Here is a 27,592-nt window from a genome sequence, read left to right as displayed (position 1 = left end):
TTAATTCTAGGTTTTTCCTCCTGCCAGATAAATTTAGACAATGCCTTCTGCCATTCTTTAAAACATTTAACATTATCAATGATTGGTAGAGCTTGAAATAAAAACAACATCTTCGCCAATACATTCATCTTAACCACCAATACTCGGCCCATCATTGAAAGTTTTAGGTTTGACCATATCTCAAGATCTCTCTTGATTTCATTCCATAATTTTTCATAGTTATCTTTATAGAGATTCAAATTCTTTACCGATAAATTCACACCCAAATATTTAACTTTTTTCACAGAAAGAAGGCCTGTCCTTTCAGAAAGGGTTTTTCTTTCCTCATTAGCTAAGTTTTTTTCCTAAAACTTTGGTTTTGCTCTTGTTTAATTTAAATCCTGCTACCCAAACTCTTGAATCAGCTCCAGTGCTTTTACTGCACTGGTTTCTGGATCTTGTAAGGTTAAAACCAAGTGATCAGCAAAGGCTTTTACAGTGGTGCCCCGCAAGACGAATGCCTCGCAAGACGGAAAACCCGCTAGACGAAAGGGTTTTCCGTTTCTGAGTTGCTTCGCAAGACGATTTTCCCTATGGGCTTGCTTTGCAAGACGAAACGTCTTGCTAGTCTTGTGTTTTTTCTCTCGCTCCCCCCCCCCTTTTTCTAAGCTGCTAAGCCGCTAATAGCCTTTTAGCAGCTTGCGAGGCACCACTTTAATTTAGCAGCTTAGCTGCTAATCCTTTAATAGCCGCTAAACCGCTAATAGCGCAAATCCGCTTAGCCGCTAATAGGGTTGCTTCGCAAGACGAAAAAACCGCTAGACGAAGAGAATCGCGGAACGGATTCTTTTCGTCTTGCGAGGCACCACTTTAATTTATATTGCTTGGATCCTACTACGATGCCTTTAACCTCCTCCTCTTTCCTCAACATGTTTAGCAAAACCTCCAGAACAGAAATAGCAGAGGGGAAAGCAGGCACCCTTGCCTGGTTCCTTTCTCAATTCTGATTTCCTCTGAGACCACATTATTAACTATGATTTTTGCTTTTTGTTCAAAATAGATCGCATTGATACCATTTAAAAATTCCTGGCCAACCTCAATTCTTTCTACGTTTTTCATCATAAATAACCAAGAAACATTATCAAAGGCCTTTTCAGCATCAATAAACATTAACATTGCTTTACAATTTCTTTTCGCTTCCAACCTTTCTATTATATCAATTATATATCTAATGTTATCTTTCATATGTCTCCCAGGCAGAAATCCTGCCTGGTCCTTATGTATATAATTTGATAGAACCTTTTTTAATCTATTGGCCAAAATGTTTGCGAAGATTTTATAGTCCACATTAAGTAATGAGATTGGTCTATAATTTTTTACATCAGATCTATCTTGATCTATTTTTGGAATCAGAGTGATAAATGCATCTTTCCAGGTTTCGGGAGCTTTGTCCCCTCTTAGAATCTTATTACACACATCTGCCAACGGTTGAATTAGCCAATCTTTCAATATTTTATAATATTTTGCAGAAAGACCATCCAGTCCCAGGGCTTTGCCTAACTGCATCTTATTTATTGCCATCTCAACCTCCTGTCTTGTAATCATGCCATTTAGTAGGAACCTTTTAACCTCGAGAATTTTCTGCATTTCATTCGCCGCAAGAAATTGCTCAATTTTATCCTTATCTTCTTTACCTTTTTTATACAGCTGTTTAAAGTATTTCTGAAAACATTTTCTTATATCTGCAGGATTTTCCATAGATTTTCCATCAGATACAATGTTTGTAATAGTACTTTGCTTCTGTCTCTTTTAATTGCCAAGCCAACAATTTCCCACATTTATTCGCAGATTCAAAATTTCAGGTCAGAAATACTAGATAGATAGATAGATAGATAGATAGATAGATAGATAGATGTGGTTTGAGAGTCTATGGGAATGGGGACTATTTCTACCTAGAATTTACACATCCAAGGATTATATTTGTGTATCACTTTTACTTCTGAAATGAAGCACAAAGCAGCTGACCCAAATTTAGAACAGGTTTTATTCCTGCCAAATTTAATGTCCTTTCATCAGAATTACTGCAGGGCAGATTTGAAGGCAAACCATATTCAAAGCGAACATGCCTGTGTGGTTTGAAGGAAGTTGATACTGCTACGCATGCCCTATTACATTGTCATTACTACAAAGTTATATGCTCTGCGTCTATCACTCCAATCATGCAGCAAACCCCAAGCAGAACTGATGATTATTACTTAAAATACTTAATAGGAGACAGGAAACAGAGATTACATTAAAAGTTGCTAAATTCTGTGCTGCTGCTATAAAATTAAGGAGACAAGCTTTGAATGAATCTAACAGCTGATGTCTTAATATGTTTTAAATTAGTGATTAGGGTTTTAACTTATATAGAATCATAGAATCATAGAGTTGGAAGAGACCACAAGGGCCATCGAGTCCAACCCCCTGCCAAGCAGGAAACACCATCAGAGCACTCCTGACATATGGCTGTCAAGCCTCTGCTTAAAGACCTCCAAAGAAGGAGACTCCACCACACTCCTTGGCAGCAAATTCCACTGTCGAACAGCTCTTACTGTCAGGAGGTTCTTCCTAATGTTTAGGTGGAACATTATATCTTAGTTGTTTTATATCTGAGTTATTTATTGTGTATTAGCTCATAGAGCTTAATTTTAATCTATTTATGTTTGTATGCTCTCTGTTGTTGTATAGGTTGCATTCTGGTCAGTGACCAAAATAAATTGATTTGATTTCAAACTCCCTTGTTTTTGTTACCACCAAGAGATGTACCATATTTTCCGATCTATAGGACGTACTTTCCCCCCTCCAAAAATCAAGGGGAAATGTGTGTGTGTCCTGTGGAGTGAATGCAGGCTCCCTGGCTTCAGCGATAGCAACACGAAGCCTCCGAAGCGCAGAGGGAGCGCTCCCTCCACGCTCCGGAGGCTACGCGTTGCTTTCGCTGAAGCCTGGAGTGCGAGAGGGGTTGGTGCGCACCGACGCCTCTCGCTCTCCAGGCTTCAGGGATAGCCGCCTTTGGAGCGCAGCGGGACCTCGCACTGTGCTCCAAAGGCTTCGGGTTCCTTTTGCTGAAGCCGGGAGAGCAAGACTCTCCTGGCTTCAGCAGAGAGGGAGAGCTGTGCAGCGCCCCTTCAGCGAAGTGGGAGGAGAAATGGAAGGGGCTCCGTTTCTCCTGCTGCTTTGCTGAAGGGACGCTGAGCAGAGAGGGGAAAATTTATTTTTTCCTTGTTCTCCCCCTCTAAAACAAGGTGCATCCTATGGTCCGGTGCGTCCTATAGTTGTATTGAAATGCTGTTGAAATGAAATGTTGTTGTTTGGAATGCTGTTGCATTTGTTCTCTGTTGCTTTTTATTATTCCTCTTATGAAACTCTTCTTGCAGTCGTTGATTTTGGGATGTTTTGTTATCATGATTTTGAGGATAGGTTGCATACAAATGAAATGATGATGACTTGGGGTAAGATTTCAAAGCACAGGGTAAATAATGTGTTTGTGGGTATGCTTTGTTGTCAGTGCTTCCCATTTTATTTTTAATCAATGAAGGTAGGAACACACTATTCCTACTTAAAGTTATTGCTTGTCATCTCCAATGTCTTCATATTAAATGACCTTTCTTCTTTGGCATATAAGATTTTTATTTATACCACCTCTGACCTAATGAAATTTCACCTTTCACCTTGTGCACTTGACACTTCAGGTAACATACAGTTGATCTTTGACACATTTTTGTTTTAAGCCCTGTACGCATAATAGCTGCTTGCTGAGAAGCAAAGGCACTTTGCTGGATAGAAAGCTCAATGGGGAGCTTCCATAGGGTTCCCTGAGCTACCAAAGGAGCCAGCAGATTATGTGGTATTTATCTTGATCAAGAGAAAATCCACTGAGAAAGAGCTGGCCGATTTTTAAAGTTGTTTCATTAGCAGTCATACAGCAATGCCATTTGAGGATTGTCATGATCTGTTCTGTAGATTTTCATCCAGGGCAGGGGGACAGAATTGCTGATTTTGTTCTTTAGATTAGTTTTGGATCACTTGTTTATAAAAGAGGCGTAAAAATGGTGACGGTTAAGAATCCTTCTCCTAAACTCCATTATCTTCTTACTGTAGCTTGTGCTCCTTGGAACTTCATTTTCTTCCTTTGATGTAATCTCCTGTAGTATGTTTGAGTTTTATGGGACACAACAAGCTGCCACATACTAGGCAAGACTATTTGTCCGCCATGACTGGCAGCAGCTCTCCAGGGTCTCAGGCAAGGCTATTTCCCGTCACCTGGTACCTGATCCCTTTACCCTTCCTTTCTGACCATGTTTCAACTGATGCAATATGGTATCTCTTTACTTTTTCTGTGCTTTGAGCCACATTTCATCCTGCATGTGCATTGCAGAGGGTTGGACTAGATGACGCTTGGGATCCCTTCCAACTCTACAGTTCTATGATTTCATGTTCCTTAAGGGAGTCAAAAAAACATTGGATCTAAATGGAGGGCATCCTGGCTTAGGACCCAGCAGAGGGCAGTGGTAACGTGTGTTGCTCTGGATTGCCCATAAACAATATTATGTTTAATCTTCTTAAACCATCTTAATAGTATAAAAACCTGCAAGCATCCAGCACAATGATTACACATAAAAAGTGGAAGCATGAGCCTCATTCATAGTACAAAATTCTACTTCGTGTCATGCAGAAGTTCTGTTTGGTTGTAAATCAGTGTTTGACTGAACAAATGAGAATGTGCTTTCTTTAAAAAATGAACTACTAATGGAGAGGTTGATTAAAGTAATTGATTTAAATAGAGGCTTGGTGATACAATTTGTCTTGATTTTAAATCAATTCTGAACACATGAACTCTGATCTAAGCTGGAATTACACTAGGAGTAAAAGGCCCAGTCAGCTGATACTGGGGGGTTTTAAGTGGGAATTTTTTGTTACAGTGTCCCAAGGAGAACTCTTCTGTAATGATTTCACTAGATAGAAGATGATATATAAAGCTTCAGAGGACCAGCTTTGGGGTACCGGAATCTGTTGCAACTGTCACTCTTTTCTGGGATGTTCTTGCCTGGCTCCAGGCTTTGGAAGGCCCTGGAGCAGGAGGCCTGCCTGCCCTGGCCCTCCTCCCTGCATCCTCCCTGCCATTCTCCCTAGCTGCTGCTGCTGCTCCTTTTCTTCTCCTCATCGCTACCACCGGCTGGCTTGCCAGGGGGTCTGCCACTGTTGTCTGGGCCAGAGTGAGAGGCAGGTGAGCAACCCGTCTGGGTTGTCCTGTTTCTCAACGTATATTGTCTTCTCGAACCTACTGTGTTGTGCTGACATATAGTGTGGTGGGTGGGGGAAGAAGGAGGTTAGAGTTACGGATGGACTGAAGATGGGGGGGGGGTAGGTTATAGAAAGTAGCCTATATATAGTTATATAGATGTTTGTTTGGGGTAGCTTGGACCATTTGGCTCCCAGCCGGTTGGTCCTGTGTCTCAGCTGGCATGGATGGCCTTCTTTGAGAACAGGCCGTCCCCTCTTGCGCTTGTGATGGGGGTGGGGCATTGAGATGGTGTCAAGTGCCTTTGTGGTGCTTGTGTTGGGTGTAAAGTTTATAAACAATATTGTCAGTATTGTTAACAACATTTTTGGTTTGTTGGAGTATTAGGGTAGGGTTGTGAGTGTTGGTACGCTCTGGCGCCACCGTTATGTTAGATATTTGTTGGATTTTAGCCTATTTGTTGATTGTTTTATTGCGGTGGGGATGTTGTTTTAGTTAGTATAAGGTAAAGGTAAAGGTACCCCTGCCCGTACGGGCCAGTCTTGACAGACTCTGCGGTTGTGCGCCCATCTCACTTAAGAGGCCAGGGGCCAGCGCTGTCCGCAAACACTTCCGGGTCACGTGGCCAGCGTGACAAAGCTGCATCTGGCGAGCCAGCGCAGCACACGGAAACGCCGTTTACCTTCCCGCCAGTAAGCGGTCCCTATTTATCTTCTTGCACCTGGGGGTGCTTTCGAACTGCTAGGTTGGCAGGCGCTGGGACCGAGCAACAGGAGCGCACCCCGCCGCGGGGATTCGAACCGCCGACCTTTCGATCGGCAAGCCCTAGGCGCTGAGGCTTTTACCCACAGCACCACCCGCGTCCCTTAGTTAGTATGAGTTTGCCTTTTTCTGTTTGCCTTTTTTTTTAACCTGCACATTTTGTTTGTTGCATTCATGTGGTGGGTGGAGATGAGGGGGCGGGTGAGCTCTATTTTTGTTTGTGTGCTTATTTTTTGTATATAGTCATTAGAACAATGGGTGCATGTGGTTGCGGGGGTTGTTGGGGGATGGGTGGAGTTGGGGAGAATGGAGGAGGATGAGATAAAAGACAAGAAAGAAGAGAGAGCGCTATTGAAAATGGTTGGGGAAGTATGTTGTTGTTGTTTAGTCGTTTAGTCGTGTCCGACTCTTCGTGACCCCCTGGACCAGAGCACACCAGGCACTTCTGTCTTCCGCTGCCTCCCGCAGTTTGGTCAAACTCATGTTAGCAGCTTCAAGAACACTGTCAGCCATCTTGTCCTCTGTCGTCCCCTTCTCTTTGTGCCCTCCATCTTTCACAACATCAGGGTCTTTTCCAGGGAGTCTTCTCTTCTCATGAGGTGTCCAAAGTCTTGGAGCCTCAGCTTCAGGATCTGTCCTTCCAGTGAGCACTCAGGGCTGATTTCCTTCAGAATGAATAGCTTTGATCTTCTTGCAGTCCATGGGACTCTTAAGAGTCTCCTCCAGCACCATAATTCAAAAGCATCAATTCTTCGGCGATCAGCCTTCTTGATAGTCCAGCTCTCACTTCCATACATCACTACTGAGAGAACCATAGCTTTTACTATATGGACCTTTGTTGGCAAAGTGATGTCTCTACTTTTTAAGATGCTGTCTAGGTTTGTCATTGCTTTTCTCCCAAGAAGCAGGCGTATTTTAATTTCGTGGCTGCTGTCACCATCTGCAGTGATCATGGAGCCCAAGAAAGTAAAATCTCTCACTGCCTCCATTTCTTCCCCTTCTATTTGCCAGGAGGTGATGGGACCAGTGGCCATGATCTTCGTTTTTTTGATGTTGAGCTTCAGACCATATTCTGCGCTCTCCTCTTTCACCCTCATTAAAAGGTTCTTTAATTCCTCCTCACTTTCTGCCATCAAGGTTGTGTCATCTGCATATCTGAGGTTGTTCATATTTCTTCCAGCAATCTTAATTCCGGCTAGGGATTCATCCAGCCCAGCCTTTCGCATGATGAATTCTGCATATAAGTTAAATAAGCAGGGAGACAATATACAGCCTTGTCGTACTCCTTTCCCAATTTTGAACCAATCAGTTGTTCCATATCCAGTTCTAACTGTAGTTTCTTGTCCCACATAGAGATTTCTCAGGAGACAGATGAGGTGATCAGGCACTCCCATTTCTTTAAGAACTTGCCATAGTTTGCTGTGGTCGACACAGTCAAAGGCTTTTGCATAGTCAATGAAGCAGAAGTAGATGTCTTTCTGGAACTCTCTAGCTTTCTCCATAATCCAGCGCATGTTTGCAATTTGGTCTCTGGTTCCCCTGCCTCTTCTAAATCCAGCTTGCACTTCTGGGAGTTCTCGATCCACATACTGCTTAAGCCTGCCTTGCGGAATTTTAAGCATAACCTTGCTAGCATGTGAAATGAGTGCAATTGTGTGGTAGTTGGAGCATTCTTTGGCACTTCCCTTCTTTGGGATTGGGATGTAGACTGATCTTCTCCAATCCTCTGGCTACTGCTGAGTTTTCCAAATTTGCTGGCATATTGAGTGTGGCACCTTAACAGCATCATCTTTTAAAATTTTAAATAGTTCAGCTGGAATACCATCACTTCCACTGGCCTTGTTATTTGCAGTGCTTTCTAAGGCCCATTTGACTTCACTCTCCAGGATGTCTGGCTCAAGGTCAGCAACCGCACTACCTGGGGTGTACGAAACATCCATATCTTTCTGGTATAATTCCCTGTGTATTCTTGCCACCTCTTCTTGATGTCTTCTGCTTCTGTTAGGTCCTTACCACTTTTGTCCTTTATTATGGTAATCTTTGTACGAAATGTTCCTTTCATATCTCCAGTTTTCTTGAACAGATCTCTCGTTTTCCCCATTCTATTGTTTTCCTCTATTTCTTTGCATTGCTCATTTAAGAAGGCCTTCTTGTCTCTCCTTGCTATTTTTTGGAAATCTGCATTCAATTTCCTGTATCTTTCACTATCTCCCTCGCATTTTGCTTGCCTTCTCTCCCCCGCTATTTGTAAGGCCTCATTGGACAGCCACTTTGCTTTCTTGCATTTCCTTTTCATTGGGATGGTTTTCGTTGCTGCCTCCTGTATAATGTTGGGAGCCTCCATCCATGGGGAAGTGTGTGTGTGTGTGTGTGTGTGTGTGTGTGTGTGTGTGATCTTTTTATTTGTTTCTGTATTGAGAGGGGGAGAAAGAAGTGGAAAAGAAGAGTGTAATAACGTGTGATTAAAAAAAGCAGGAGAGGGGGATGAAAACGTAGGGACTTTAAAAAGTTTAAATTAATATTTAAAATGTTGAGGTGTTGGAATCTAAAAAATAAAAGGTAGAAATAAGATGTAGTGAGAGTGAAAGAGCAGACTTTTAAATGGAAAAAATTAAAAAGGGGAAAAATAATTTAAAAGATATATACAGTGGTATATAAATATATATACAGTGGTACCTCGGAAGTCGAACGGAATCCGTTCCAGAAGTCCGTTCGACTTCCAAAATGTTCAGAAATCAAGGTGCCGCTTCCAATTGGCTGCAGGAAGCTCCTACAGCCACTCGGAAGCCACGTCGGATGTTCGAACTTTCGCAAAGCGGAACACTCACTTTGGCGTTCAGAAGCCAAAACGTTTGACTTGCAAGGCGTTCAGGATCCAAGGTACAACTGTATATTAAAAATTAAGAAGGGATAAAAAATATATTTTAAAAATGAAGAATAGTAAAAAAATAAGTGAGTAATTATAGTAAATGTGTAACAATGAATTAAAAAACAAAAACTAATGGTTTTATGAAAAAAAGGGGGGGTTATTTATATAATTAAAGGATGAAGAATGTAGTGGTAGTAATTTTGACTCATGGGCAGTTTTTGATTTCACTGCGGGGCTCAGAGGGCCTGGTTATCAGGTCCCTGGTTTAGGGCCAAGGCTGCATCCCTTCAGTGGTTCAGGCCTCCTGCGTGGACACGATTACAGTTCGAAGAAGAAGAAGAAGAAGAAGAAGAAGAAGAAGAAGAAGAAGAAGAAGAAGAAGAAGAAAGTATGATAATGATAATATTAAAAATATGAAATATGAAATATAATAACAACAACAATAACAATAATTCAACAACAACAACAACAACAACAATAATATTTCCCAGCAGAGGAGGGCCCGTACTGCATTTGTTTTTCCCGGGGGGGGCTCTGGCGCGCAGTTTTCCCCGGGCCCCAGCCTGCTCTTGTTGTGCTAGCTGGGGAAAGTTTGTTAATAAGACAGCTGACACGCATTTTCAGGGAAATTATCATTTCTTTGTTTGACATGCTTTTTTAATATGCCGAGCTGTAATCTATTTGTAAGCTTCATCTGAAGTGTAAAGTCTAACTTTTCTATTCAACTGCATTCAGATGATTATAAATGCATTAGAATAATGAAGTTTACATAAATCTGAGTTTATATATCATTCATGAAAGTATTTATGCACATCAGTATTTTTTTGTCCTTAGAAGAATATAAAGAACCAAAACAATATTCAGCATCTTCCATTGTGTGTGTGTGTGTGTGTGTGTGTGTGTGTCATTTTTCACTTCCTATAAGCCATTTTTGTGTTCAAAATCTCTTCCAGCTTCATAGCAATACCATGTGGGGCTTTCAAATGTGATTCAGTCATGTTTCGCTTTTATGATAAAGGTGTAATCATAAAAGTGATCACTGATGTTTCTAAGAAGTATTTGCTTCAAATAACCTCTGCTGTTTCCAGAGTTTACAATACTAAGTGGTGCCTTTGCTTACCAGAATATTATAGAAACACTTCTTCAGAAAGTGTTAGTGTACTCACACATGAAACAGAATGCACTAGGTTTTTCTTCCCTACCTTCTGCTATTGAAATTTGAAATTTGAAATTAATATATTACTTACATGGAAAACTGACTTCTGTGGTGTTTACAAGTATAAAATTACCATAACAGCCATACATAATTAAAATTCACAGTAAAACAATTCCATCAAAGCATTAAAAACAACCATAATTGAAATATACAACAAAACATGTCAGGTTAAAAAGTTAACAGTTAAAACTATTAAAAATAGTAAATGTTACATGACCCCTGTGCATGTCTTAAAGGGTAGGCCTCTGGATGAGGGACTATTACAGTTTACTTTTGTGCATAGTAGTCTATTAGGTGTTTGATAAATGTTAAGTAATGCTTTAGGAAATAGAAGCTGACATTTTGCAGTATATTTCCTGAGGTCTAGAAGAGGGCATCAAGAAGTATTTCTGCAAATATTTATAAACTAAACAAAAGATGGATGATTCTCTTTATCAAGTGACAAAGAAAGAATAATGCTATGAAATATAGTTAAAATCAACCTAGATTTAATGGCTTTCCTTTAGATGTGGGCTAAAACCATTATATATGGTATTTGTAGGGCACAATCTAGAAAGGATAACTTTCCCATTGAATGAGTCTTTTAAGCACATTTGACTTTGATGGGAAATTGAAGCAGAAGTTTAACTTAACAGTGTTTCCCTTTGCTCGGCTTGTGCCCATGTGGGATTGATAAAGGCTTGACGGCTTCCTGATTTCAATGGGAGGTTGGGGCATTCATCATTTTTTACTAGCAGGTGACCCATGTATTGCAGAACCAGACAAGCTGTATGTCAACGGCTATGATAATATGAATGGGTAGAGCAGTATCTCATGTCACTTAAACATTCAGTTTTATCTCCTTTTACTTCCAAAAACTGCATACATAAGTGTGGTTGGTGATAAAATAAACAATTAAACAAAGATGCCCAGGATTGCAAGAACAGCAGGGCCAGGTCTGTGTGTCCATGGGGCCTGTGGGACTTCTCAGACCAAACTGCCCCCTCCCTGCTCCCAGTTCTGCATGGCAAACTAATTTTGAAACCAGTGGGACTTCCAAAAGTGTTGGTGGTATGTCCTGTTGATTTGATCTACGAAAAGAAAAAAACTGGACAAGATTAATTCTGTTTGGGTCTCAACTCTTATCTTATCTGGAACAGAGTGTGCACGAGACTTCCTTGCAAGCTATATTTCTCCTTAAGTAAAAGCTTGGGGAAGATTAGCACAATTTTTTGAATATCATACCACTGTAGGACCTCCAGTTACTTTGCATATGCGGGCACCATCTTTTTCTGTGTTGAACTTTGCTAATTTCCAATAAGTGAAGTGTTCACAAGGTAGATTTCCGTGAATTTAGCTGGACGTGATAGCCAGTGAAGCATAGCACCGCATGGCAGCTCCAAGATTCACAATCTGCCATTGATATTTGATACTTTTTGAGCTTCTGGTTGGATGTCCTTTTCTCCCCCCCCCCCCTTTAGATATTAGATCTGCCCCTGCTGATAATCCCCCACTTTGATCTGCTTCTTGAAGAAGTGACAGTTGGATGTGATGCAACGTGTTATTATTCTGCTTCTGATTTAGAAAGATGAAGTTTGAGATTAATCTGAGCTGCTGCAGCTGAAAGCCGAGAACTCTGGGAAACCCCTTTTTGTTCAAGCGCCCGTTAAGATGAATGAATGTGTGTGCTGTATTCTTATCGTTCGGATAGAGATGTCTGTTGGGTCTCAGATTAGATCAGGAAAGACACGTGAGGAGTTAGAGGAGGTCATACCTCATTCATAATTTCCACCTAACAGGCAGAGTGTTTATCAGTTATTGCTGAGCATACGGGGGGGGGGGCAGGTAATGTCACCTTAGATTTAGTGGTGACCCACATGTGAAGGTACATGTTTCAGAGAAGGGGATTAACATTTCCTTCCTTCTGCTTTCAGAAGAAACTAAAATAAATAGGGAGTAATGCCAGGGAGCTTAATTGCAGGTTGACAACCCAAGGGGCTGATGTACATTTTTGTTTCTAGCTGTCAGTAGGACACCAGGGGCATCAAACCAGCAAAGTCCAGCCACTATTTACTCTCTGCACCACCGTTGGCTGGGGGCAGGAAAAGGGAGCTTCTGGCTTGGAGCACCATCACTGCAGATGGCCAGGGGTGGTATTGCAGCTAACAGTGCAGCAAGGACCAGGTGACATGAGGGGCCAGTTGAGTTCCACCCATTCCCAAAAAGCTGCTGACTCCAGTCAGGTGCTGAACCAGACCAGTTTTTGACTTGGGGCACCTGCTTGCCTGCAGTCCTGGTCTTGTTCCTCCCCCTCTCTGAGTGCCTTTGTGTGCCTAGAATAAGTCCTTGGCCTGTGATGATGCCTCTTCCTTGCCCAGATGGAGAGAGGTGTGGGTAGAAACCTCTGAATTTGCATGACTTGAGTGTGGCCTCCTGGCCAAAAGCCAGCGTCACATCTGTTGCTCTGACGGGTTTTGCTTCTGCCCACACTCATCACTGGTATCCCATGCCTGGTAGGATGCTCACAAGGGAATTTGGCCCTCAGGGTGAAAAAAGTTCCATGCTCCTGTTGTACACCATGAATGTGATCTAAGTGGTTTATAAATCTTCCTTTAAAAATAATATAAATAAATGTACGTTTGGGAGGAAGTACCTTTTGATCTATTCAACATGAGTACAGTGGTACCTCAGGTTAAGTACTTAATTCGTTCCGGAGGTCCGTTCTTAACCTGAAACTGTTCTTAACCTGAAGCACCACTTTAGCTAATGGGGCATCCTGCTGCTGCCGCGCCGCCAGAGCCCAATTTCTGTTCTTATCCTGAAGCAAAGTTCTTAACCTGAAGCACTATTTCTGGGTTAGCGGACTGTGTAACCTGAAGCATATGTAACCCGAGGTACCACTGTACTTGAATCCGTTCAACAGATTCCTGACCTCAAACCTCAAGGAAAGAGTTCGTTCACTTGAGAGCTGGTCATTGCTTTGTAATAGATTAGTTATTCCTAACAAAGGTATTTGCAATACTGTTACTGTTTAGATTTTCATGTGGAAATGTTACATAACCCACTTTTTGTCCATTTCCCATGATCATGGTGGCTCATGGTTCAGCTGCAGCGATGGTGGGTACTGGAGAGCACAATTCATGCCTTCATCTGCCAAGCATGGCATGGGAGCAAAACTGAATTTCTGAACTGGCCTTGAGCCTGCGATTCTTCTATCATTTTTCATCATCATCTTGCATATTTTCTTTAAGCATGTACTGGTAGTTTTTTAACATTTTAAAATGGTCTCTTTTTGATGCAGTGGAAATAATATTTTATTGCTTTTTAAAATACCCCCCCCCCCATACTTTCTCTGTTAAACACTGATTCCTTATTTCCTCCAGGAGCATTTGTCATTGAAGAAGTACATTGTGGACATAGTAGTAGAAAGTTCAATCCCAGCAGAGCCCTTAAAAGATGGTGAAGAGAGACAGAAATCAAAAAGGAAGGCTAAGAAACTGAAGGCACGGATGAACTCAAGGTATTGGGGGAGATTCATCTAGCTTTGCCATATGTAAAGCTTGTTTTTTCTTTCGTCCTTCAAAAAAAAAATGCTATAAAATATTTTTTAAAAAACCTTTTGAAGTTATTTGTTTCAGGAACATCTTGAAAATAACACTGATGAGCCTAATTTATGGCCACTTTCTCTGATTGAAGAAGAAAACGGAATATCGATCTAGAGCCCTTTCTTTCACCTGTTAAGAGCTTTCCTCGTAATTGGATGCTAGAGCCCTGCCAAAACTGTAGCCTCTTCCAGCATACAATAGTATGTTTAAGTATGTGTAAACCATGACTATTTTTCTTCCTGGCTATTGATTTTTAAAATGAAGTATCAAAGAAAATCAATAGTAATCAACAAATAGAAGCCTGTCGGCTGGAGTGTCAAATCCCCAGGCTGGGTTTAATCCATTTTGTTGCCTGCCACAACAAGGAAAAGTTAGAAATATCTTTAAATGGAAAGTGAGTTGTCAGACCTGCCCTTTGTCATTGGCCTAAAATGTGACATCTGTGTTTCAGGATGGAATGAGGCATCGTTCTGTCATGAGCCGTGGCGCTGCAACGGTGTCCCCATCAGAGGGTCATCTCCGCTCCAACACACACACACAATTGATATTGTTAATTTTGTTAAATATCTTCCTCTTTAAAAGATTCCTTTCCCTTGGTTGGAATCAATCATAAGCAATGAAATATTGGCACAGCTCTTCTTAATTGTCAAAAGGACAGTGAATCTGTTCAGCAGCTTTGTTGTCTGTTTTATTACATTGTAATAAAAATTGTTTTGCATTCACATAGCTGTTCCTCTGATGTCAGGATTTTCTTCATTTTTCAACTCAGTGGCCAATGTCAATGAATAGGCTTATCATTTAGCACACAAATCTTTTAGATAAGTTAGCATTTTTGCAACTATTCACTGTTAAAGTGTGGTATTTACAGTGGCGTAATTTTGCATGTTACATTCAGTAGGACTCTGCAGTTAATAGTCTTGAGTGCCTTTGCCAACCTGGTGCCCTCCGGATGTTCTGCATTACAAGTCCCATGAGCTCCAGGTAGCACAGCCATAGTTCAAAACATCTGGAGGACACAAGGTTGCCAAAGGCTGCTATAGAGCAGGGACAGGTGGTTTAGACCGTAGCCTTTGGGGTTGTAGCCAATGGTGTCACTCCACTAATGGTGAGTCTTTCATCAGTAAAAATGGGGAGGGAAGCAATATTTGGCAATTTCTCCTCCCACTGAAGCCCCCAGAACAGAGAGGCAGGGACAGGGGATGCTGCAGGAGGGAGGGGGAATTACTGAAAATATATTCTCTCTTTATACCATCAGCTGTACAATAACATGGCTTGTTTTTAGTTTCTGTGACCAGTAAGGTTATTATTTTTTGTTATTTGAGCAGCAAATATAGCCTATAGAATAATTTGTAGCTGAACTGGAATTAAGCCCTGTTGAGCCTAATGACACTTACTTCTTTTAAGTGTGCTTTCCAAAAATCCCCTCCCAGTCACTAAAATATGGGGATAAGAACCTGCTGGCGATCTTGCCATTTGCAAGGCTGCTGGCTGCTGCCACATGAGCCTGTTTGGTGTTGGCCTCTAAGCTTTGGAATCACTTTCTTAGCACTGTGGGGCAATTGGGGGAAAATGTCCCCTTTTGAGCAGGTTTTGAAGGCCTTTCCTTTTTAGATAGGCTTTTTACCTATAGTTTTTGTTTCCAATGCTGACCCTTGATTTAATTTTGTCTCTGCTTGCAATTTTAGTTCTATTGCAAAAATATTTAAATTGTACCCTACTTTGAGAATCTGGTAAAACTGAAAGAGTAGGCTTAAACTAACTCCAAACAATGTGTGTGCATCCTTAGGATTAGAGGTTTAAGTGTATGTACATTTAATTTTAATTACACATCTCTTGCTGTACCTTTAGCTTACTACTTGGCACATTGGCAGCAATGGTAAATACTGTGCATATTAAGGAGGAGATTGCTCATGGCTCGTAAATTAAAGAGGTTATAATCAGTGAAATGTGAGAAGATTCTTTTTCTTGGTTTTAAGTGCTTAATTCTAAACACAATTTACTAGGAAGTAAGCTCCTTGGAGGTGGATGCGGGTGGCGCTGTGGGTAAAACCTCAGCGCCTAGGACTTGCCGATCGTATGGTCGGCGGTTTGAATCCCCGTGGTGGGGTGCGCTCCCGTTGTTCGGTCCCAGCGCCTGCCAACCTAGCAGTTCGAAAGTACCCCCGGATGCAAGTAGATAAATAGGGACCGCTTACCAGCGGGAAGGTAAACGGCGTTCCGTGTGCTGCGCTGGCTCGCCAGATGCAGCTTGTCACGCTGGCCACGTGACCCGGAAGGGTCTGCGGACAACGCTGGCCTATAGAGCGCACAACCCTAGAGTCTGTCAAGACTGGCCCGTATGGGCAGGGGTACCTTTACCTTTTAAGCTCCTTGGAACCAAGTGGGACTTGCTTTTGTGTAAACATGCATAGGGCTGTGTTGTAAGCGGAATTGTTAGATGAAGAAATAGTTGGAGATTGTTAAAATGGAACTTGATTAGATTTCAAATTTAAAGAAATTAATTAGCTGGAGGCAAGTAAAAGGTTGAAGAGCAAGACCTGCTCTTAATCCATCTACAACATAGGCTTGGAGGTGAGCTGCCCACATCATTCATCTAAGTATGCATTTGTAGCTGTTCTGCTACCTTTATTGTAAGACACATCATAAAGCAAAACCTGCCCAATTTAAGAACTTGTAATGTTAAGCACACTTCAGAAATTAAGAAAATGGTAACATTTTAAAAATAATAACATATTAAAAATTGAGGACAAGCAAGTAAGTGGACCCAGTTGTTAGATCTTAAATCAAAACCAGAATATGCAACTACCCGTAATGGCAGAGGTGAATGAAGGGACAGCCCTTGATCAATGAGATATCTATTCTCTTAAGAAGTTTTCTTGGTCTTATTAATAATATTTATAACCTGAAGCCATTAAGCAGGTGCTGTTACTGCTGATATATAGCAAAGTAAATTATTCCATATTAACGTGTATGTGACGCTATCAAAATAGTGCTTCAAGATGCACACAGCAAATTGGTGACTGACGAACTAAATTCTAAATTGTAGGCAAATGGCATGGCATTAATGAAGTCAATTGATGTGATTTGCCTGTGGTTTTCTCTTGCAGACTGCATATAAAACTTTCTACTTTCCTAAGATTTTGATAGCGGTTTTGGTTTGATGAAGAAATAGATTGCTTATCTGAACTAACTTCATAATGTCACTTTCTAGTTAAGCAGCTTTTACCAGCATTTAGAAACAACATTCTAAAATGTACTCACCTTTAGAGGTAAAACATGAACTGAAGGAAAACAGGAAATAGTGCCCTTCTGAGCAAAGCAAGCCTCATATGCGAAAAAATAGCAAAGCAAATTTGAAATTAATCCTGCTGTTGGACTGAAAAATGGTGCTTAGCATCTTGAGTTAGCCAAAGAAATAAAAAATCACTTGCCAGCCAGCAACAGGAAAACTATGAACTAATCAAGGAAGATAATTAAGGGGCAAAGGATAGCCCAGGGCAAGAATTTAGTGAAGATAAATATTTGCAGAACATACAAAAGCTGCTTCTCACTGACTTTGTGCAAACTTGAAAATCAACTTCCTTGCTTGTCACTCTAATCATGTCATGTCTCTCTCTCTCCGAATCCTTCCTTTCTCCTGCTAGATAAAGGTCAAGCTTTTCATCCTTGACTTAAGAGCTTTTCATAGTTCTGCCTCTCCCTACTTACCCACCCATGCCTGTCTGTCTGGTACACCCAATTTGCTGATAGAATCTCACAGGTTTGGGAGATGACTAGAAAGAGAGAGTAAATAATAAGTGCAATTACATGATTTTTTCCTCCTTCACAACATCAAAGGGGGATATCTTTAATGGGCACTGATGACTATGAATTTATGTATTTTAAAGCCATAGCCTTAGACCAGATACGTTTTGTCAAGATCTCCCTGGTGGCTATCTAACATTAGTGATGCTCAGCATCAACACATTCTAAACAATGCATAAGTAACTTACCTCCATTGTGAGTATGACTTAGTTGGATTTAGAATCATAGAATTGCAGAGATGAAAGGGAGCCCAAGGGTCATGTAGCCAACCCCCTGCAATGTAGGAATCTCAGCTAAAGCATCCATGACGGATGGTCGTCCCATGGTATTGATAGAAAGTAATATCTAAGTTTATTAATGCAACTGCTGCATTGGATGTGTAATTTAATTTGAAAATGTTGCAGTTTGGGCTCTGTTTACATTGATTACTTCTTATTATTCTTATTATTAATATTAATATCATCATCAACATCTGAAGAACCCAGGGTAGTTCACAACAGAAAAATACAAAAAGCATAAAACACAAACAAGCCAATAACCCCTTTCCCACAAACACATTTAATTGCCACAAAATCTGCCGAAACATAAGGCAGTACAGACATAACTTGCTTACCAAAGTTAAGTAATTGTGAGTGAGCTACAGGATTGGTGCATCCTTTCCCCAGTTTCCATTCTGGGCAGAAAACCACTCTGATATAGTGGTTAGTATTGGAGAGGAAGAGACCTGGGTTTAAATCCGTGCCTGATTGGGCATCCTTAAGTCCATTCTCTCTCTCAGCCTCACTTTCACTCAAATGCTTCATGTGAGGATAAAAAAGGGGAAACCACATAAGCTTCCCTGAGCTCCTTGGAGGAAGAGCAAAAGAATAATGTAACCCGGAGAAAACTAAGCAAATGCAAATTCATTTCAGTCACAGTTAAGTGTTGCAATAATTCCTTTGTTTGCTTATTTATTGCAAAAATGTATGCCCCACTTTTCTTATAAGTAGGTAATGACAAAAGTACTAAAAGCCATAGTGAACACTATAGATCAAAAAAAAGGTGAACCCTGATACAGTCAGTCTGCAGAAACTCAAAGGCGAACAGTGATCAGCAACACAGGGAGCAGCAGCCCATACCAGAAATAATTCCACAAAATTGGAAACGGTTGCTAGTAAAGAGGGTCACGTTTGCAACTAAGGGTTCTACAAAACTTGCTTTCGTGACTATAACACATGCAATTGCTGGTCTGTTTCCTTTTCTGCTTTTCTTTTTTAGCTTTTTTGGTGTACTTTTCCCCAATGAAATGCTACTACCATTTAGTTTATTTGTTTCACCTCTGGGCTCTGTTTGCAGGAGCTGAGAATTTAAACATTCCTAAATCATCAAAGTATCTTCTGAATTTAATTTTGCCAAGGCTTTGTTTGAGTCGTTGGCTGGGCTGGTGAATCACATCTTGTCCCAAGCCAGATTGAACAGAGTTAAGCTGTGTCAAAAGGAGCGTTTGCCTCTGTCTCCAGCATGTTGGCATTTTGCCAACATAAACCTGAATACTTTTAATTGTCTGAACAGGTTTGTACTGCTGACTCCTGCTTACATTTCTCTTAAGAGAAACAGCCATTCATACAGGGCTTTCCTGTGGGCAGGGGACGGGGGGGGGGGGCTCTTGTAATTGCATCAATTGCTAACCCTGTTATTCTGCCACAAAACATTAATGGAACCCAAGTGATTAAAACACTGTCAACCAATTAATAATTCTGTTATCAATTGGAAGACATACCTTTTTAATGCTAGAAGTGTGTTTTCCTCTCTTGTAGTTAATGCTTATGATAATTATAGATGCTTCAAATGTTTCATCAGACAGTTACTAAAACGAGAGCAGTGTCTTCTCCAAGTATCAGGAAATGCTGTCGATGGGGGAAATGGTCTTACAATTAGTCTAGTTTTCCAGGATGCCTGCTAATTTCTATTAGAGTAGTAGTAGTTGTTGTTGTTGTTGTTATTAATTGAATTTATATACCACCCTATACCTGGAGGTCTCAGGGTGGTTCATAGAACAAAACAGAAATATAAAATCACAAAATAGATATATGGCGACTTTTTAACCCCAGAAAAGAGGTTAAAAAGTTGGGGGTCGCCTTATACGCTGGGTATGGGTGGCACAGAGCTGAGCCCGCCCCCTGCCCCCCCCCCCCTGCTACGGCAGCTCCGAAGCTGCAGCAGCTGGCGGCGGGCTCAGCTCTGCACCGGGTGGCTTTCTCCCGGCACGGAGCTGCCCAGCATATTAGGCGACTGGGCTTATAAGACAAATCCCCAAATTGCAGCTGCTAATTTGGGGGGGTCGTCTAATGTGCCCAGTCACCTAATACGCCGGAATCTACGGTAATCAAAATAAAAACAACAACCCCCTCCCCCCAAAATCCACATTTAAAAAGGGCATAGGATGTCAATCAAACGTTTTTGCCTGACGCCTAAAGGTGTACAGTGGTACTTCGGGTTACAGACGCTTCAGGTTACAGACTCCGCTAACCCAGAAATAGTACCTTGGGTTAAGAACTTTGCTTCAGGATGAGAACAGAAATCATGCTTCAGCAGCACAGCGGCAGCAGGTGGCCCCATTAGCTAAAGTGGTGCTTCAGGTTAAGAAAAGTTTCAGGTTAAGAACGGACCTCCAGAACGAATTAAGTATATAACCAGAGGTACCACTGTATAATGGAGGCACCAGGTGAACTTCCCTGCGGAGAGCATTCCATAGATGGGGAGCCACTGCAGAGAACGCCTGTTCTTGTGTTGCCACCCTCCTGGCCTCTCAAGGAGGAGGTACACGAAGAAGAGCCTCAGAAGATGATCTCAGGGTCTGGGTAGGTTCATATGGAAAGAGGTGGTTTCTGAGGTATTGCGGCCTGAGCTGTTTAAGGCTTTATAGGTCAAAACCACTACTTTGAATTGATAGCCAGTGCAATCAGGGCAGGATCGGTGCAATATGCTCAAACTGTGAGCAACCTGGCCGCTGAATTCTGCACCAGCTGAAGCTTCCGAACCGTCTTCCGAACTTCTATTCTGTCATTGCTATGAAAGAAAGGGAGGAGTAAAATTGTAAGGAAGTCTACGAGGTGCCTTGTGTGAGTTATAACTAATGTTTTAAAATGTTTTCCTCCTTAGGGCAAAGGAATATGAAAGTATAATGGAAGCAAAAAATGGCTCTTGTGACTCCCCTTACAAAGCAAAGTAAGCATTTAGACCTTGTTTTAAATTTGATATGTAGCACTTAGATAAAATTGTGTTACTGGAAGATGAAGATGTTGATGTTCAGTGCATGTAATATGGTCAGCCATTTTTCGTTTTTGTCAGCCATTAAATCACAAAAGCAAACCATTAGGAGTAAGTTGAATTATCAGAACTGCACATTGTAAAATTGTAAAGTTCCCAAAATCATTTAAATTAAATTAAATTAAATTAAATTTAAATTAAAAAATCTATTTTGCATTCGGCACAGTTTTGGATTTTGGAAAAAAAAGTCTGTAACTCTTTTACGCTGGTGCATATAAAGCTACCTTATAGATAACTACCGTATATACTCGAGTATAAGCCGACTTTTTCAGCACATTTTTTATGCTGAGAAAGCCCTCCCTGGCTTATACTTGAGTGAGGCGGGCGGCGGCGGCAGAGGGATGAGCGGCCCAAAAGGAGCCCTTTCTCGCTGCTGGTCCTTTTGGGCTGCTTGTTCTTCCTCCGCCGCTGCCGCCACCACCACCAGGTTTGTGGTGTGGTGAACCGGCTTATACTCGAGTCAATAAATTTCCCCAGTTTTTTTATGCTAAAATTAGGTGCCTCGGCTTATATTCGGGTTGGCTTATACTCGAGTATATATGGTAACTGGCCCACATAAGTCGGCAGCCATCTAATTTTGAAACCCTCAGAATGACCTTCTAGAAATTAATGAAATGAATAAATAAATCTGTCCCTTGGGTGAATAGTATAAAGGACAATGCACAACATCTTTGATCTCACTTGATCCATGCACATAAAGACAGTCATTTGTTGGCCTGTTAAAGCATTTACCGGTCATATATTCTGTGGGCATAGTTTGAAAGCTAAGCTGCATAAATGCATGTCTAAAAAGGGGGAAATGCTAATTCCCACAGATAAAAAGCCATTTTGTGGTTAGTCTTAAATGTACCATACAGAGGATCCAAGTATGTGGTGCTTTGCAAAGAAGGAGTGATAGAAAACAGACTGTGGGTGTAGCATGAGAAGAGGAGGCAAGGGACAAATCTCTGGTCATTTCAGTTACATGGACTTAGGCCTTACTGAAAGGTCCCCCATCCTTGCCTTGTTTTGTCAGCCTGAGGGCTTCATTCCCCTCTGGGCAACCTTCCACGTGGCAAAAAATGGTACAGAACAATGGATGTGACTCTTGCATTTGTTCAGTAGGCAACATTTTGGATGCAAAAATCAGAGGTGTACACATGCCTGCACACTCACACTCCTCTACCCTCTATTCAGGCAAGCAAGAGGCATTGTTGCCGTCAAGAACACATTGCAGCCAGGGGAGATCAGTCAGGAAGGACTCGGAGCAGCCCTGGGTGGGACCTAGGCATTGTCCCAAGGGCCAGATCCAGAGTCCTGGAAGGCCTTGTTAGACCCAGAGTCTGAGCTTCCCTGCCTCTAGGAAGTTGTGCCAAAGGCTTCACAGAGAAGTGTGGATGTGGGGGAATATCTGTACACAGACACAGCTAATGTGTCCATTGACCATCCTATGAATACGGGGGGGGGGGGGGGTATTATTTTTCAGATTAGTCTTCATCACAAAACTTCAGATCTACTAGTGGTTTTAAGGGTGAAAATCCTCTGGTTCCCGAGATTGAAAAATGAGAATTTGAGGAGGCTTTGCTTGTATCTGGAGCATATGCTACTTGTGGTGGTATATGGGGCTCATATAGGGACCCTGGGGACCATCTAGTCCAACCCACTGCAAGACAGGGGCTTGAAAACCTACTCCTGGCCCTCCCCCCCCCCACTGTGTATTTCCTATGGCCAGGTAGAGCTTAAAGTACCCACTTTTTTATCATGAAGCCAATTTGGTGTATTGAAGGAAGAAGTGAGGGGATAGGACGATTTTATTTATCAATGGCCTGAATGTAGTTTATACTATAATTTAAAGCTAAGCACAGAGAGAACTTTTTAATAGAGTTTTAACAGTATTTCACAATTTCCTTCCACTGGCAAACCTACCCTAGTATAAATCTCTCTAGCTTGACTTAAGTTCTCTGGAGTTTTGCCAGTATATACAAATGGAGGAACAAGCCTTTCTCCCATGCAGTCTTTTTAAATACATTAGTGGGAAAGCGCAGAATGTTGAGGAAGAGGAAGAAGTAAAATCTGAATTTTGTGCTACTGTTGCAGTGTCTGTGGAGTTCTGTTTTCTACCACCTCTGCACCTGTGTGTTGTGTGTCTTCCACCCTTATTTCAAGAACCTCCAAAAAGTAAACAGTATACTTGCAGCATCCTGTCTGCTTTTGAATGGATGTATTATTGATATTGGAGGGTAATAACATATCTATCGATCTATCTATTTGACAGAGCCAGAATGTAGTCCTCAAGGTCTTAGGATATTTTCCCTTCAGGCTAAAGAGTTACTATTTCATTGGAGATGTTTGAACATTCCTGCAATCATCCCCTGAGGCCCTCCTTCATGTGCCTCCTCTATCAGAGGTCCAAAGCGGGGCAACACGATAGTGGGACTTTTCTATGGTGGCTCCCTGTTTGCGGAATGCCCTCCCCAGGGTGGCTCACCTGGCACCTTCATTACATATCTTTAGGCTCTAGGCAAAAATGTTTCCCTTCAACCAGGCATTTGGCTGATTTTGTGGGCTTTTTAATGTGTTTGTGGGAGAGTGGTTATTGGGTTGTTTTTGTTTTATTTATTTATTGTATTTTTCTGTTGTGAACTGCCATGGGATCTTCAGATGAAGGACAGTATACAAGTTGTTGTTGTTAATACATAAAATAATGTTAGTATTTTTATTTTTATTTTGCCCTCTACTATACCTTAATTTCTGAGTTCATTTTTCAGCAATAGCAATGGATACAGATTAGATTATACTTTTAATCTTTATTTAACCCACCCCTAAATATTTCTCTTTTCTTAACCATCCTAGCAGCTAGCAGTAAATATAGAATCAATTAATTGTTTGAGAAACAAACAGAAAAAGATAAAAAGGTAACTCTTCTTGATTAATAAAACTGGTTCCATCAGAAGATTTAATTGGTCTTGTGTGAGACAGCTGGAGCTTGCTGTTTTCTTGCCCGTTATTGTTCAGAAGCTTCCTTCTCAGTTCCAGCTGTGAGACATCTGAGTTTCCTAGTAAGATCATTTCAGGAAATTGGGTATTTTCTTTTAACCCATTTCATCTAACAAAAATAGTGGGTCTGTCGGGTGTTTTTACTATTTCGGGTAGCTGTTTGCTAATATCATGACTCTCAATAGCTAATCTTTTTATTGTGTTGATTGTTTGTAACAAATGGGAATCAGAGAAATTGTGAGCATAATTTCCCCCCCTTCCTTTCCCGTGAAAGGTTTGTGAATTGATTTGGTACAACTGGAAACCATTCCATGGCATGTTATCCATTCTTTTTGAAAATATGTTTATTGAAATCTATAATAAAAAAGGGAAATTACAGCCAATAAGACAAAGAGGGGGGGAAGCAAGAACCTCCCCCAATAACAACCCCCGAGATTCACAATGCATATGTGCAATTAGAAAAACTGAAATCGCTGTCTCTCATTTTCCTGGTGGAGTTGTTTAAAAGAAGAAAGATGCCTTTCACAGGGCATTCTGCTCCCCACCCCATGTTTCATTGATGCTCTAGGCCAGGCATGTCCAACTTCAAATAGGCTGCCATCTACTACCCAGTATAAAAAAACAACTGGGCAGTGATCTATCCATTGTCATTGGAGAGACGAGAAGCGTGCATGGGTGGAAAGAGGTGGCTGAGGAGACAGTCTCCCCCCCCCCCAAGCCTAAAGTCGTGGTGGCACTGACCACCTTAATTGGCTATTATTAAAAGGAGTGATGGTTTCCCCTCTCTATTTTGAGAGACTCTCTGACTTCCTGTGAATGAGAAAAAGACATGCAGAAAGTTACTTTGGAATGGGGAGGGGGAATTTTGCCAAAATCCATAGTAGAAGTAAGAAGCTAAAAAAGTTTGAATCTATAATCACAGTATAGAATGTACAAAATGATTTTGGTGCTGATAAAGGTAATGTTTCAATCAATTCCAAATGCAAATACTCTTGTGTGGATTGTTGCTGCTGCTATTATAGTGCTTAAAATAAATGAAGGGCTGCATGGGATGGTGGGCTATTAAAAAGCTAGTTTTGCCTGAAGGCTTACGATCCAAATACTGGGACAAGTAGAGGGGGAGGGGTTTAGGGAGTCAGAAAGGGCAGCTAGAATATGCAGAGGCAATGAGGCAGGGGGCCGTATCCAGTGCTAATCCTCCTCTGAGTTGAGCCATGGAAGTTAATGATCTTGACTATCTTAGGTACATTAAGTTAATGGGTCTGCTCTGAGTAGGACTATCCTTGGGTTCAGCTATGAATCCCTTTCCCCAGGCATAAGGCATTTCCCACTCAGGCACCTTGTGCTAAAGAATAGCTTAAGAAAGTGAGCCTGTTTCTAACATGGTCCGCTCATTGTTCAAGTTGGGGTAGAAGAGCATGTACAGCCTCTTGCATGAGCAGAAACTCAAGAACCTCTAGGGACCCTACCAATTAGGGAACTTTTGCCAAGCATTTGTGGGACAAAACTAGCACCACAAACCACTGATACAAGATGGGTGGAGGTTTTATCCCCACCCATACACTGTTAATCTGCTTTGTTATAATCAAGCAGAGACGCAGGTGTCGCTGTGGTGTAAACCACTGAGCCTATGGCTTGCCGATCAGAAGGTTGGTGGTTCAAATCCCCGTTGCTGAGTCCTAGCTCCTACCCAGCTAGCAGTTCAAAAGCACACCAAAAGTGCAAGTAGATAAATAGGTACCACTCCGGTGGGAAGGTAAACGGAGTTTCCGTGCGCTGCTCTGGTTTCGCCAGAAGCGGCTTAGTCATGTTGGCCACATGACCCCGAACAACTGTGGACTCGGCCAGTAAAACGAGATGAGCGCCGCAACCCCAGAGACGTTTGCGACTGGACTTACCGTATTTTTCGCCCTATAGGACACACTTTTTCCCCTCCAAAAATGAAGGGGAAATTTGTGTGCGTCCTATGGGGCGAATGCAGGCTTTCGCTGAAGGCTGGAGAGCGAGAGGGGTCGGGATAGCAGCCCGCCCCAGGCTTCAGGCAGATAGCAGCCTGTTCTGGGGGCTGGGGTCGAGGGAAGTTTGGGCTTCCCCCGCCCCACCCCTGCGCCTGGGGGGGAAATAAAAATTTGTTTCTTTATTCCCCCCCCAAAAAAAAAACTAGGTACGCCCTATGGGCTGGTGCGCCCTATAGGGCGAAAAATACGGTAACTGTCAGGGGTCCTTTACCTTTTTTACCTTTATAATCAAGCAGTGTATAAATTTTGTGAAATAAATTAAAAATAGTTCCCCCTGCTTCCTCTGACTTTCCCACAAAACAGATCACCAAAAGCTAGTTCTTGATGCTTCTCTAGATTTCAATAAAACAAAAAAACAAAAAACGGAGAGCTCTCCACTTCCCAGGGGCGAGAGGCCTTGGGATAGAAGCAGTCTTTTGTACAAAACCTGTTGAACGACAGAGCAACCTGAGCCCCGGCCAGCATGGCCAATCATCAGGGATAAGAGGAGCTAAAATCCAGCAGTGTCGGGAGTGTATGACGTTGGGGAAAGCTAAAGTAAACCACAATTAAATCCCCCTCCTAGTTTTTTTGATAGAGACTGATTTAAGAATGAACTTCCTACACAATCCAGCATAGTCTTAAGTTTGACAGATCCTCAGACGGTTCCTACAATATTGATAGGGAGGCTAGATGAGCATTTAAAAAGAAAGGAATATGACTACTTTCCTTGAGTCCACAGACTGCTCAATCCATAGTTCTCCAAGAAGTTAAGCAATTCTGTAACAATCAGAGTTATAACAAAAAAAATTCCTTGCAGTAGCACCTTAAAGACCAACTAAGTTAGTTCTTGGTATGAGCTTTCGTGTGCATGCACACTTCTTCAGATACACTGAAGAAGAATGTATCTGAAGAGTGTATCTGAAGAATGTATCTGAAGAGTGTATCTGAAGAATGTATCTGAAGAATGTATCTGAAGAGTGTATCTGAAGAAGTGTGCATGCACACGAAAGCTCATACCAAGAACTAACTTAGTTGGTCTTTAAGGTGCTACTGCAAGGAATTTTTTTTGTTTTGACTATGGCAGACCAACACGGCTACCCATCTGTAATCAGAGTTATCTAAGAGAAGGTAACTTTATATTCTGCAATATGAGAGAGAAAAATCCTTTAGGGATGCGGAAATGCAAGTCTCGGTAGATAGGGCTTTGAAGAATTATGGAAATATTGTAAGGCTCCCCTTTGACTTAACTATAGCTGGAAAAACAGAAGGAATGCAGCACAATTACGACTATATCTGTGGTTTGTTTTCGGGGGGAGGAGGACTATTTTCAAATGTATCTGTCAAGCCAGAACACACATTAGTTGAGTGAGAGCCCCCAATCCTGTACCTGGCTGATAAAAAGAAAACTAATAGCAGGGATCTACAGTCTTTTAAAAAATGGACCGGCTTTAAAAGGCCAGTTTAAGGTAATCATGACAATGGCTGTAATCAGTGCTTTTTAAAATTAATTAATTAATTGTTTAGGGGTACTCTCATTGACTCAAGAAAATCACTATTTTATAGTTCAAATCGGGAAAAATAAATATAGCAAATGGACAAAAGTTCTACAAAGATTCACAAAATGTTTAGGGGTATGCTTGCCCCCCAGAAAAAAAAACCACTGGTTGTAATCACAAACACACTGGTTTTATTCCAAGTAAACATGAGTAGCAAGTAATTTGGTGTCAATAGAACACACTCATAACTGTTTCTTGAATTGAGGCCATTTTTACTATGTCCACTTTGAGAGACCTTTTAAATATATCAGTT

General features: G+C 41.5%; 1 protein-coding gene across 9 annotated transcripts in view; it reads left to right on the top strand.

Moving 5' to 3' along the window:
• SCAPER (S-phase cyclin A associated protein in the ER) overlaps nucleotides 1–27,592 on the top strand; it is a 203,665-nt gene that overhangs the window by 68,774 nt on the left and 107,299 nt on the right. For all 9 annotated transcript variants that reach the window (XM_028744781.2, XM_028744780.2, XM_028744779.2 and 6 more), the window contains 2 exons: nucleotides 13,473–13,609; nucleotides 20,640–20,705. In XM_028744781.2, coding sequence (XP_028600614.2) covers nucleotides 13,473–13,609; nucleotides 20,640–20,705 — 203 coding nt within the window. The remainder of the gene's footprint in view (nucleotides 1–13,472; nucleotides 13,610–20,639; nucleotides 20,706–27,592) is intronic.

The sequence above is a fragment of the Podarcis muralis genome, chromosome 9 (genome assembly GCF_964188315.1).
Source record: "Podarcis muralis chromosome 9, rPodMur119.hap1.1, whole genome shotgun sequence".
NCBI lineage: Eukaryota > Metazoa > Chordata > Lepidosauria > Squamata > Lacertidae > Podarcis > Podarcis muralis.
This window is presented reverse-complemented; position numbering and strand designations above follow the sequence as displayed.